Raw genomic sequence first — 13058 nt, 5'->3', positions numbered from 1 at the left:
TTGACAAGTGCCCACCCCCACATCTCCAGCACAGACCTGTTTCATTGTTCAAAGTGTTCCCAAAGAATGAGCTGCGTCTGGCTGATCTCTCTTGAGCTTCTCTCAGTTTGTAGTTGATTGCTCGCATTGTGGGTTGATGAGGTGTGAACGGCCGTTCCTGTGGCCCTTGATGGCTTCTGCCTGCTGTCGAGAGCCTGTTCTCCTGGTTTTGTCTGTGTGTGGGGGTTAGCAGCTTGTTTAGTGCTGTGAACTTCTTCTTCCGATATTTCGTTAGTTGTCGTACCTGCATTGTAAATCAACTTCATTTCTTCTTCCCCTACCAAGAATGTCTGTGCAACCAGTGCTGCTGCCTCTAAGGTCAGGTTCTTGGTCTCTATGAGCTTTCGGAATATGCCTGTGTGGCCTATTCCTTCAATGAAAAAGTCTCTCAGCATTTCTCTCCTCAGTTCATCGGAGAACTCACATAAACTAACCAACCTCCGAAGTTCCGCCACGAAGTCGGGTATGCTCTGGCCCACACAGCGTCTGTAGTTGTAGAACCTGTGTCTGGCCATGTGTAGGCTGCTCGCTGGCTTCAGGTGGTCTCTTACCAGTGTGCTCAATTCTTCAAACAACTTGCTTGCTGGTTTCTCGGGTGCCAACAGATCCTTCATTAAAGCGTATGTTTTCGAGCCACAGCTGGTCAAGAGATGGGCTCTTCTCTTGTCTGCCTTATCGTCGCCTAACCAGTCTTTGGTTACAAACCTTTTCTGGAGCCTTTCTATAAAGTCCTCCCAACTGTCTCCCGCATTGTACTTTTCATCTGATCTGTTGTTCACCATTCTGTGGATTCTGTAATCCCGTAACCCGTCGCCACTGTAAAGTCCTGTCCCCTCAGTACAGATTCACACGAGGCATGTAGTGAAGTCAAGGTCACTCTGGACCTGCACCTTTATTTCACAGCTCTGGAATGCTGCACTTGCCTGAGACCTGTCCTTATATACCTGTCTCTTGCAAGTGCACCCCTGGTGGTAAGGTATGCTGGTGGTTACAGGTCACATCTTATTACAGTCATGTATAGCATGTTAGGATACAGTTATATATAATAATGTAAAATACATGACACTTATGTTGGAAGTAAAATCATTCCATCAAGTGTCAGATGTATATAGTTAGTTTTACTAAGGATTTTGAACATAGACACAGGTGACAAAACATTGCAACTATAAATGTTTTAACATCGCAACCTTTGATGTAAGGCTTAGATTAAAATGTCTTAAAATATTTAGGGCTGGATTTTTGGCTTTTCTGTTTTCGGGGTAATAATGGCGGTGGGGCGGGTAAGTTAGTGGGTGTGAATAGTTTGCGCTTTAGTATTTAAGTTTGGGCATCTGGGCCCTGTGTCAGGGAGCGTAGCGCTAAGGAAGGCACTGTACACCTCTCGCGGTGCAAGAAAGGGAAACTCCCGAGCTAAAGAGCTGAGTGCTCTGAGAGAGGCCTGGGGTGGGGTGGGGTCGGTGGGGGGGCGGGCGGGGAAACCGCAAAAAACCCCACAAAAACATTCCTAAAACATTGCCCACGCCACCGCAACACAAACTGCACAAAAATGTTGTTCTACGTTTGGAGTACTTTACCTCCTCTCCACCGCCGGCATGGCCGTGCCACTCTGATTTCCCAGGCGGTCATTGCGGGCACAGCTCCGGGCGGATGGGTCGGGCAAGACTCAAAACCCGCACCGGTGTCGCAGGCAGGAGCGTTGCACACCCGGCGCAGTATTTCCCGACGGTGCTGCTCAGCGCCGCCATAAAACCTGACCGGAGGATCGCGGCGGGGCACTGGAGACCTCACCGCCACCTTTCACGCCGCTCCGGGCGAAACCTGGAGCGCAAAGGACCGGAAAATCCAGCCCATAATATTCATAGACTTCACATCTGGAAGTCTTAGGTAGCTATTTTATTGTATGCACGTTTACATATGCCCACAGGTTTGTAGAGCTGTTGCATTTGTGAGTGGCATAGCCAGTCACGTGATGTTCACAAGACTCAATAAAACCCCAGCCAGTTGGGTCTAAATCATCCACGATGAGGTATGCAGTTGTGAGCCTAGCAGATGAACTGATAATGTGTAATGTGATTGTTAAACCTTTGTTAATAAACCAACTAGATCTTAATAGCAATGTGTTGCTATGAATTCTTAAGCAAAGAACCCATGAAGCAAATACATTACAGCTATCTTTGCTTGAGATATTTTCTGAAATGGCTCCAGGAAATAGTATATACATACATGCAGACTGACATATACATACACACACAGTTTGCTATCATGTTAATATTTTGATGACAGCAGAATAGGTTTTTCATCAGAGGAAGCATATAATTGTACATTTCACCCGATCTCAGAACTCAGATGAGAAAAATGTTAGCAGAGCTGAAAATAACAATGTGGCGGTGGAGGAGAGCCCATTTTTTCAGGAGCTCCACTTCAACCTCTGGTCTAAATGGCTGCTGTGACTGGTCCCTCGTGCTCATAGGTCTGTTTTATGAAGTTGGAAGAGATACAGCTGATACAAAGGTCTTACATGTAGGACTTCATAACTTAAAAATGAAATTTAGTGTCCGCTTGGCTAAATGGTAGCACTCTTGTCTCCAAATCAGAAGTTTACGGCTCCATGCCCCACTACAGGTCTTGAGCACATATTCTAGACTGATACTTCAGTGCAGTACTGAGGGAGGTTTGCATTATCGAATGAGATTATAAACCGAGGCCCACTGTCCGTCTGTTCAAGTGGATGTTAAAGATCCTATGGCACTATTCAAAGAAAAGCAGCTGAGTTCTCTCGGTGGCCTGACTAACATTTATCCCACAACCAACACCATTAAAATAGATTATCTGGTCATTTATAGTGTTGCTGTTAGTGGACCTTGTTGAGTGCAAATTGACTGTTACATTTACGTGCATAACAACAGTGATGACACTTCAAAAAGTAACTCATTAGATACAAAGTGCTTTTGAACATCCCGAGAACATAGAATCATAGTGTTGGAAATTTACCCCTGCCCTATGGTTTTTACCACAGCTGCAGTTCAGGTCGACTCTTTTGTGAAATTCCCCTCTTTGTTTTTTTTGTGTTTTGATCCGGAAGTCGGTGTAAATGGGGGCGGTGACTACACCTGAGGGGCAAAGACTTGGCGGTAACAGCAACTGAGGGGTGGAAGTTGGGGGGGGTGGTGAGTCACCGCCGTGATGATGTCATCACGGTGTCGCGTCACTACAGCTCGCCCCTTCACTTAAAGGGGAGAGCATTCGGTGGTTTTAAAACTTGGGTCACCAGGGTGGATTCCGGCCGGGCCAGCGGCCTGGCACCCAAGAACATAAGAACATAACATAAGAATTAGGAACAGGAGTAGGCCATCTAGCCCCTCGAGCCTGCTCCGCCATTCAACAAGATCATGGCTGATCTGGCCGTGGACTCAGCTCCACTTACCCGCCCGCTTCCCGTAACCCTTAATTCCCTTATTGGTTAAAAATTTATCTATCTGTGACTTGAATACATTCAATGAGCTAGCCTCAACTGCTTCCTTGGGCAGAGAATTCCACAGATTCACAACCCTCTGGGAGAAGAAATTCCTTCTCAACTCGGTTTTAAATTGGCACCCCCGTATTTTGAGGCTGTGCCCCCTAGTTCTAGTCTCCCCTACCAGTGGAAACAACCTCTCTGCCTCTATCTTGTCTGTCCCTTTTATTATTTTAAATGTTTCTATAAGATCACCCCTCATCCTTCTGAACTGCAACGAGTAAAGACCTAGTCTACTCAATCAATCATCATAAGGTAACCCCTTCATCTCCAGAATCAGCCGAGTGAATCGTCTCTGTACCCCCTCCAGAGCCAGTATATCCTTCCTTAAGTAAGGTGACCAAAACTGCATGCAGTACTCCAGGTGCAGCCTCACCAATACCCTATACAGTTGCAGCAGGACCTCCCTGCTTTTGTACTCCATCCCTCTCGCAATGAAGGCCAACATTCCATTCGCCTTCCTGATTATCTGCTGCACCTTTTTGGGATTCATGCACAAGGACCCTCTGCACCTCAGCATGTTGTAATTTCTCCCCATTCAAATAATATTCCCTTTTACTGTTTTTTTTCCCAAGGTGGATGACCTCACACTTTCCGACATTGTATTCCATCTGCTAAATCTTAGCCCATTCGCTTAACCTATCCAAATCTCTTTGCAGCCTCTCTGTGTCCTCCACACAACCCGCTTTTCCACTAATCTTTGTGTCATCTGCAAATTTTGTTACACTACACTCTGTCCCCTCTTCCAGGTCATCTATGTATATTGTAAACAGTTGTGGTCCCAGCACCGATCCCTGTGGCACACCACTAACCACCGATTTCCAACCCGAAAAGGATCCATTTATCCCGACTCTCTGCTTTCTGTTCGCCAGCCAATTCTCTATCCATGCTAATACATTTCCTCTGACTCCGCGTACCTCTATCTTCTGCAGTAACCTTTTGTGTGGCACCTTATCGAATGCCTTTTGGAAATCTAAATGCACCACATCCATCGGTACAACTCTATCCACCATGCTCGTTATATTCTCAAAGAATTCCAGTAAATTAGTTAAACATGATTTCCCCTTCATGAATCCATGTTGCGTCTGCTTGATTGCACTGTTCCTATCTAGATGTCCCGCTCTTTCTTCCTTAATGATAGTTTCAAGCATTTTCCCCACTACAGATGTTAAACTAACCAGCCTATAGTTACCTGCCTTTTGTCTGCCCCCTTTTTTAAACAGAGGCGTTACATTAGCTGCTTTCCAATCCGCTGGTACCTCCCCAGAGTCCAGAGAATTTTGGTAGATTATAACGAATGCATCTGCTATAACTTCCGCCATCTCTTCTAATATCCTGGGATGCATTTCATCAGGACCAAGGGACTTGTCTACCTTGAGTCCCATTAGCCTGTCCAGCACTACCCCCCTAGTGATAGTGATTGTCTCAAGGTCCTCCCTTCCCACATTCCTGTGACCAGCAATTTTTGGCATGGTTTTTGTGTCTTCCATTGTGAAGACCGAAGCAAAATAATTGTTTAAGTTCTCAGCCATTTCCACATTTCCCATTATTAAATCCCCCTTCTCATCTTCTAAGGGACCAACATTTACTTTAGTCACTCTTTTCCGTTTTATATATCTGTAAAAGCTTTTACTATCTGTTTTTATGTTTTGTGCAAGTTTACCTTCGTAATCTATCTTTCCTTTCTTTATTGCTTTTTTAGTCATTCTTTGCTGTTGTTTAAAATTTTCCCAATCCTCTAGTTTCCCACTAACCTTGGCCACCTTATACACATTGATCTTTAATTTGATACTCTCCTTTATTTCCTTGGTTATCCACGGCTGGTTATCTCTTCTCTTACCGCCCTTCTTTGTCACTGAATATATTTTTGTTGCGCACTATGAAAGAGCTCCTTAAAAGTCCTCCACTGTTCCTCAATTGTGCCACCGTTTAGTCTGTGTTTCCAGTCTACTTTAGCCAACTCTGCCCTCATCCCACTGTAGTCCCCTTTATTTAAGCATAGTACGCTCGTTTCTGACACAACTTCCTCAGCCTCAATCTGTATTACAAATTCAACCATACTGTGATCACTCATTCCGAGAGGATGTTTTACTCGGAGATCGGTTATTTTTGCTGTCTCATTAGACAGGACCAGATCTAAGATAGCTTGCTCCCTTGTAGATACTGTTCAAAGAAACAATCCCGTATGCACTCTATGAATTCCTCCTTCAGGCTACCCCGTGCAATTTGATTTGACCAATAGATATGTAGGTTAAAATCCCCCATGACTACTGCCGTTCCTTTTTCACATGCCTCCATTATTCCCTTGATTATTGCCTGCCCCACCGTGAAGTTATTATTTGGGGGCCTATAAACTACGCCCACCAGTGACTTTTTCCCCTTACTATCTCTAATCTCCACCCACAATGATTCAACATTTTGTTCATTCGAGCCAATATCGTCTCAAGAGGGGGGACATAATTGTCGTCCCGACATGGCAGTCGGCCAATAAATAAAATCATGATGGCAGCGGCAGTGACCCCTCCCCTTTAAGGGAAGTCGCACCGCCGCTGCAGAAGGTCACAACCTCACTGGACCACTGGGAACTGCCGGGGGGGGGGCTGAAGATTTTCCGTGGGGAATGTCGTCGTCAGGGGTTTAGATCGGTGGTGCGCACAGCGATGATGTGCTTAACTCCGATTGGCAGCAACGGAGGGGTGTGGGGGGGATGATCGGGGCACCGCTGGGAAAACTCGGAAGGGCAATTGGGCTAGCAGCGGCCACTCCACCAAAAGTCGGCGGCCGCTCCACTCTGCAGTGTGGCCGCCGATTTGCGGTGGTAACAGGCCTTAAGGAGAGGGCCAATTTCGGCTGCATAGAATCATAAAAGAGTACAGCATAGAAGGAGACCATTCAGCCCATCTGTTAGAAATCAGGGTTACCAAAAAATTATACTGTGTTTAAATGATTGTATGATTCTGCTCGTATAGGGTTAATGTATAAGCTATATTTTACCCGAGAACGCTTAAGTTTCACTTTCCTCAGACAGTGTTTTTAATGAGTTAGATTAGAGAAGGCATAACATTTTGACTTAGTCTTTAATTTGGCCAATGAAGGCCCAACTTAATGTTTCTTCCATTATTACTAATAACCAATTATAATGCTACAGTAGAATTTGGAGTTTCTTTTACAATAAAAGCATATTAGTATAAAAGACGTAGAATGTATAACTAATGGGAGTTAAGAGTTTCCATGGCAACCGGCTGGAGTAAGATGGTTCTCACAAGGTTGTGTTTGAGAATGCAACGGACGGACAAGGCAGGACGAGATAAGAGGGGTCCAGATGGATGGATTGGTCTTCAAAACCATAAACAAGAAAAATGCGTAATGGTGGTAAAGACCACTCCTTCAGGACAGGTCTTCAGCAAGTGTAGACAAATAACTCGAATCAGGATTTGGTGTAGACTTTTAAAGAGAACCTCAATAGGCCAAAAGGTGTTGTCAATATCCCATTCCAGGTCCACCCCTAAAACTGGAATAAAAGTAACTCCCTGCAGGCCAATACCCACAAACGGTGGAGGGAAACACAGGGAGCCATGCTGGTCAATTGCTCTTTGGCAATCCCATGCTTTACCAAAGAAGGCTCTGAGAGAAGGAGAGGCACAAGCCAGAGAACTGCTCACGCGCGTCAGCCATTTGTCCAATCAGGATTGGGTACCTGCTACTCATTACGGTCATATGTTTTTGCTGGATAACTAATGTGTTGTATTCCTTCTTAAACTCTGATTAAACACAATATACCCACCAGATTGGTTTACAAAGGACCTGATTATTAAAGTGACCAGTGATAGCCTGAAAAGGCAATTTCTAACACATCTAGTCTGCGCCTGCTCTTTCGAAGAGCAATCCAGTTAGTCCTGCTCTTTCGCCATATCCCTGCAATTGTTTCTCCTTCAGGTACTTATCCAATTCCCATTTGAAGCCTACTATTGAATCTGTATCCACCACCCTATCAGGCAGTGCATTCCAAATCTACATATAGATTGGGCTAACCAAACTGGTAGCAATGTGGTGGAGGAGGATTTCCTGGAGTGTATTAGAGATGGTTTTCTAGATCAATATGTTGAGGAACCAACTAGAGGGCTGGCCATCCTAGACTGGGTGATGTGTAATGAGAAAGCACTAATTAGCAATCTTGTTGTGCGAGGCCCCTTGGGAAAGAGTGACCATAATATGGTAGAATTCTTTATTAAGATGGAGAGTGACACAGTTAATTCAGAGACTAGGGTCCTGAAATTAAGGAAAGGTAACTTCGATGGTTTGAGGCGTGAATTGGCTAGAATAGACCGGCGAATGATACTTAAAGGGTTGACGGTGGATCGGCAATGGCAAACATTTAAAGATCACATGGATGAACTTCAACAATTGTACAACTCTATCTGGAGTAAAAATAAAATGGGGAAGGTGGCTCAACCATGGCTAACAAGGGAAATTAAGGATAGTGTTAAATCCAAGGAAGAGGCATATAAATTGGCCAGAAAAAGCAGCAAACCTGAGGACTGGGAGAAATTTAGAATTCAGCAGAGGAGGACAAAGGGTTTAATTAAGAGGGGGAAAATAGAGTATGAGAGAAAGCTTGCTGGGAACATAAAAACTGACAGCAAAAGGTTCTATGGATATGTGAAGAGAAAAAGATTAGTCAAGACAAATGTAGGTCCCTTGCAGTTAGAATCAGGTGAATTTATAATGGGGAACAAAGAAATGACAAACCAATTGAACAAATACTTTGGTTCTGCCTTCATGAAGGAAGACACAAATAACCTTCCGGAAATACTAGGGGACCGAGGGTCTAGTGAGAAGGAGGAACTGAAGGAAATCCTTATTAGTCAGGAAATTGTGTTAGGGAAATTGATGGGATTGACGGCCGATAAATCCCCAGAGCCTGATAGTCTGCATCCCAGAGTACTTAAGGAAGTGGCCCTAGAAGTAGTGGATGCATTGGCGATCATTTTCCAACAGTCTATCGACTCTGGATCAGTTCCTATGGACTGGAGGGTAGCTAATGTAACACCACTTTTTAAAAAAGGAGGGAGAGAGAAAACGGGGATTTATAGACCAGTTAGCCTGACATCAGTAATGGGGAAAATATTGGAATCAATTATTAAAGTTGAAATAGCAGCGCATTTGGAAAGCAGTGACAGGATCAGTCCAAGTCAGCATGGATTTATGAAAGGGAAATCATGCTTGACAAATCTTCTAGAATTTTTTGAGGATGTAATTAGTAGAGTGGACAAGAGAGAACCAGTGGATGTGGCGTATTTGGACTTTCAAAAGGCTTTTGACAAGGTCCCACACAAGAGATTGGTGTGCAAAATTAAAGCATATGGTATTGGGGGTAATATACTGACGTGGATAGAGAACTGGTTGACAGACAAGAAGCAGAGAGTCGGGATAAGCGGGTCCTTTTCAGAATGGCAGGCAGTGACTAGTGGGGTGCCACAGGGTTCAGTGCTGGGACCCCAGCTATTTACAATATACATCAATGATTTAGATGAAGGAATTGAGTGTAATATCTCTAAGTTTGCAGTAAGCTGGGTGGTGGTGTGAGCTGTGAGGAGGACGCTAAGAGGCTGCAGGGTGACTTGGACAGGTTAGGTAAGTGGGTAAATGGATGGCAGATGCAGTATAATGTGGATAAATGTGAGGTTATCCACTTTGAGGCAAAAACATGAAGGCAAAATATTATCTGAATGGCGGCAGATTAGGAAAAGGGAGGTGCAATGAGACTTGGGTGTCATGGTACATCAGTCATTGAAAGTTGGATTGCAGGTACAGCAGGCGGTGAAGAAGGCAAATGGCATATTGGCCTTCATAGCTAGGGGATTTGAGAATAGGAGCAGGGAGGTCTTACTGCAGTTGTACAGGGCCTTGGTGAGGCCTCACCTGGAACATTGTGTTCAGTTTTGGTCTCCTAATCTGAGGAAGGACATTCTGCTATTGAGGGAATGCAGCGAAGGTTCACCAGACTGATTCCCGGGATGACAGGACTGACATATGAGGAGAGGCTGGATCGACTGGGCCTGTATTCACTGGAGTTTAGATGAATGCGAGGGGATCTCATAGAAACATATAACATTCTGACGGGACTGGACAGGTTAGATGCAGGAAGAATGTTCCCGATGTTGGGGAAGTCCAGAACCAGGGGCACAGTCTAAGGATAAGGGGTAGGCCATTTAGGATTGAGATGAGGAGAAACTTCTTCACTCAGAATGTTGTTAACCTGTGGAATTCCCTGTCGCAGAGAGATGTTGATGCCAGTTCGTTAGATAAAATCAAGAGGGAGTTAGATATGGCCCTTACGGCTAAAGGGATCAAGGGGTATGGAGAGAAAGCAGGAAAGGGATATTGAGGTGAATGATCAGCCATGAGCTTATTGAATGATGGTGCAGGCTCGAAGGGCCAAATGGCCTACTCCTGCACCTATTTTCTATGTTTCTATGTTTCTAAATCCAAACCGCTCGTTGCGTAAGAAAGTTTTTCCTCATGTCACCTCTGGTTCTTTTGCCAATCATCTTAAATCTGTGGCCTCTCATTAGTGACGTTTCAGCCATTGGAAGCAGTCATGAAAGGCACTATATAAATACAAGTTCTTTCTTTCATTATCCTAAATATGGTCTTTTCTCAAACCATTATTGAAAGTTCTTAGTTCAAAATTTTCTGCTGCTTCAAATTGAGAGCTTGTGTCAGTTGAAAATTTCATTACACATGACGGTATGAGTGGCATCCACCTTAGTGTAGGTGAACAGATTCACTAAGTACCTGGACTGGTAAAAGTTATATCCGGTAAACGTATCTTTCCTACAGAATCCTCCTGACTATACACCGTGGTGAATAAAGCTACAGGAACCTTTCGATCTTCAAATACTCCCACCAGTCTTCCCATCCCAGCTGAAGTATGCTGCTCCAGAGTTATTCGATAAATCATTCCCCCTCCAAATAGAAATGACATCCATGCAGGTCAAGACAGGGCAGAATATAAAAATGATACTGGTTGCCATACCTTTATTAAAAAATGAACTCTAGAAAAGACAACACAGAGTATGGGCAAATCTCAAAGCTGCCGTATGAAATTGGTAAAATCAGTAAAGCTAGCCACCCAAATATTCACATTGCCCCTTATTGAAGCCAGCAGTGTTAGTTTCTGGATAGACAATTGCTTACCTGGTGGTGTCAACTAGAAAATCAGAAACTGGGTTGTAATTTTATCAGCCATAGCTAAATATAGGCCAAAGTCAGTCTTGTCTTTTCAAAACACACATACAGGAGAGTTTCCATTACCTTAGTCGCAATAGTGAGTTGAAGACATTGCAATAGTTCATGGAAAAGACTGCCATCATGTACAAACTTTGAGTTTACACATGTCAAAAGATTGCCAGAGCTCAAAAAGAAAGTGATCCCCCTGATTTCCTGTCTGTAGCAAGAGTTATAAAGCTGAGCTCTAATTGTGAGGTTTATGAACATCAGTTAAACCACATGCTTAGATTGGTATTGAACTCACACACATATACGTATTCAACACTTTTTAACGATCTAAATATTCCGACTTTTCCACATCTTTTTCTCTCTTGCTTTCTTCAACTGTCTGTCATTTCATTCTGTAGCTGCTTAAATGATATTTATTGGTATTAAATGGTATTCAGTGCGGCCCCGACCTGCGAGGAACATCTATGGCAGGCCGAGGCCTTAAAAGGAGCATACCACTCCAGGGAGCAGCGCGAGTTGCTGCAGGAGGGCGATGGCAGTGAAGAAGGATTGGACGTCACCCTAATCTAGATCGGTGATTGGAGCGTAGGCGGGTGCAGCAGGAGCGGCAAGGTTGGGGCGCAGGAGCGGCGAGAGTTCGTGGAGCGATGCGACAGGGGCCCAGGAGAGGCGTCAGTTCGGGGCCCAGAGGAGGCGAGGGCCCTGGGGCAGCACGGGCCAGCCCACACGGCGATATGTGTGCACACTAGGTCCGTGCAGCAGAGCTGGCCTCCAGTCATCTTGGATAGCCCTTGCCACTGGACCAAGACCTAGCTCTGTCAAGCGTGTGGTGGCTGGTGTGCAACGGCCATCACAGGTTAAAAAATTCCACACACAGATATCTCCCACCCTTCAATGTGTAGTTCGGCACCTGGAATATTAGGTCCTTCATTGAAACACCCGTGAACTCATCCCTTTTTGGCGTGGAAGTAAGTCATCCTCGATATGAGGGACCGCCTAAGAAGAAGAAGATTTTATATGGTTTTATTTCCTTTTATCAACATAACAAAAAAGCAGATTATCTGTGTTAAATATGTGGACTTGTATTCACTGTGTAGGGCCACCAGAGGGTTCATCCCCTGGAGTCCCAAGGGATCCCATAATCACTTGAGAGCACAGGTATTTAAGGAAGCTTCACAGGTTGGAGAGGCACTCTGGAGACCTGCAATAAAAGCCTAAGGTCACACTTTACTTTGAGCTCACAGTATTCATTCTGACACTTTCTCCATTCACAACAATTGACGATGAGATACAGATAGCGAACCCAAAGATGCAGAGAACAGTGGGCACCCTGGAGAAATTCTCAGAGGGAGATGATTGGGAAACTTTTGTGGAGCGACTCGACCAATACTTCGTGGCCAACGAACTAGATGGGGAAGAGAGCGCTGCCAAACGAAGGGCGATCCTCTTCACTGTCTGTGGGACACCAACGTATGGCCTCATGAAGAATCTGCTCACTCCAGCGAAACCTACGGAAAAATCGTACGACGATTTGTGCACACTGGTCCAAGAGCATTTGAACCCGAAGGAAAGCGTTCTGATGGCGAGGTACCAGTTCTACACCTACAAAAGGTCTGAAGGTCAGGAAGTGATGAGTTATGTCGCCGAGCTAAGGCGTCTTGCAGGACATTGAAAATTTAAAGGACATTTGGAGCACATGCTCAGAGACTTTTTCGTACTTGGCATTGGCCATGAAACCATACTTTGCAAACTTTTGACTGTAGAGACCCCAATCTTGAGTAAGGCCATTGCGATAGCCCAGGCATTCATTGCCACCAGTGACAATACGAAGCAAATCGTTCAGCACACAAGTGCTGCGACAAGTACTGTGAACAAAGTGATGTTATTTTCGAATCGTAGCATACAGGGCAGGTCACACATACCTGCAGCTGCACATCTGCAGATGACTCAGATTCCACCATTAAGGGTGATGAATGCAAGACCATTAACACCTTGTTGGCGCTGCAGGGGTGATCATCGTTTCGATTCATGCCGATTCAAAGAGTACGTTTGCAAGGGCTGTGGAACAATGGGACATTTCCAACGAGTGTGCAGGTGAGCTGCTAAGCCTGTTAAACCTGCAAACCACCATGTTGCAGAGGAGGACAGATCCACTGAGGATCACGATGAACCAGAGCCTCAGATCGAGGAGGCAGAGGTACATGGGGTGCACACATTCACCACGAATTGTCCCCCGATAATACTGAATGTTGAACTAAATGGA

At 44.9% G+C, this 13058-nt stretch overlaps 1 protein-coding gene across 4 annotated transcripts in view; it reads right to left on the bottom strand.

The window, feature by feature from the left end:
- Window positions 1–13058, bottom strand: part of LOC139276706 (protein FAM107B-like) — a 270434-nt gene that overhangs the window by 218973 nt on the left and 38403 nt on the right. The window contains exon 1 of one of the 4 annotated variants that reach the window (XM_070894682.1): window positions 11706–11787. The exons of the other annotated variants lie outside the window; for them this stretch is intronic. Within the exon in view, the coding sequence (XP_070750783.1) occupies window positions 11706–11726 (21 nt within the window). The 5' untranslated portion in view covers window positions 11727–11787. Of the gene's footprint in view, window positions 1–11705; window positions 11788–13058 lie in introns of those variants that run through there. 4 annotated transcript variants of the gene reach the window in all.

This window comes from Pristiophorus japonicus, chromosome 12 (genome assembly GCF_044704955.1).
Source record: "Pristiophorus japonicus isolate sPriJap1 chromosome 12, sPriJap1.hap1, whole genome shotgun sequence".
Lineage (NCBI taxonomy): Eukaryota > Metazoa > Chordata > Chondrichthyes > Pristiophoridae > Pristiophorus > Pristiophorus japonicus.
The sequence above is the reverse complement of the archived record's forward strand: the minus strand, read 5'-3'. Positions and strand labels throughout refer to the sequence as shown.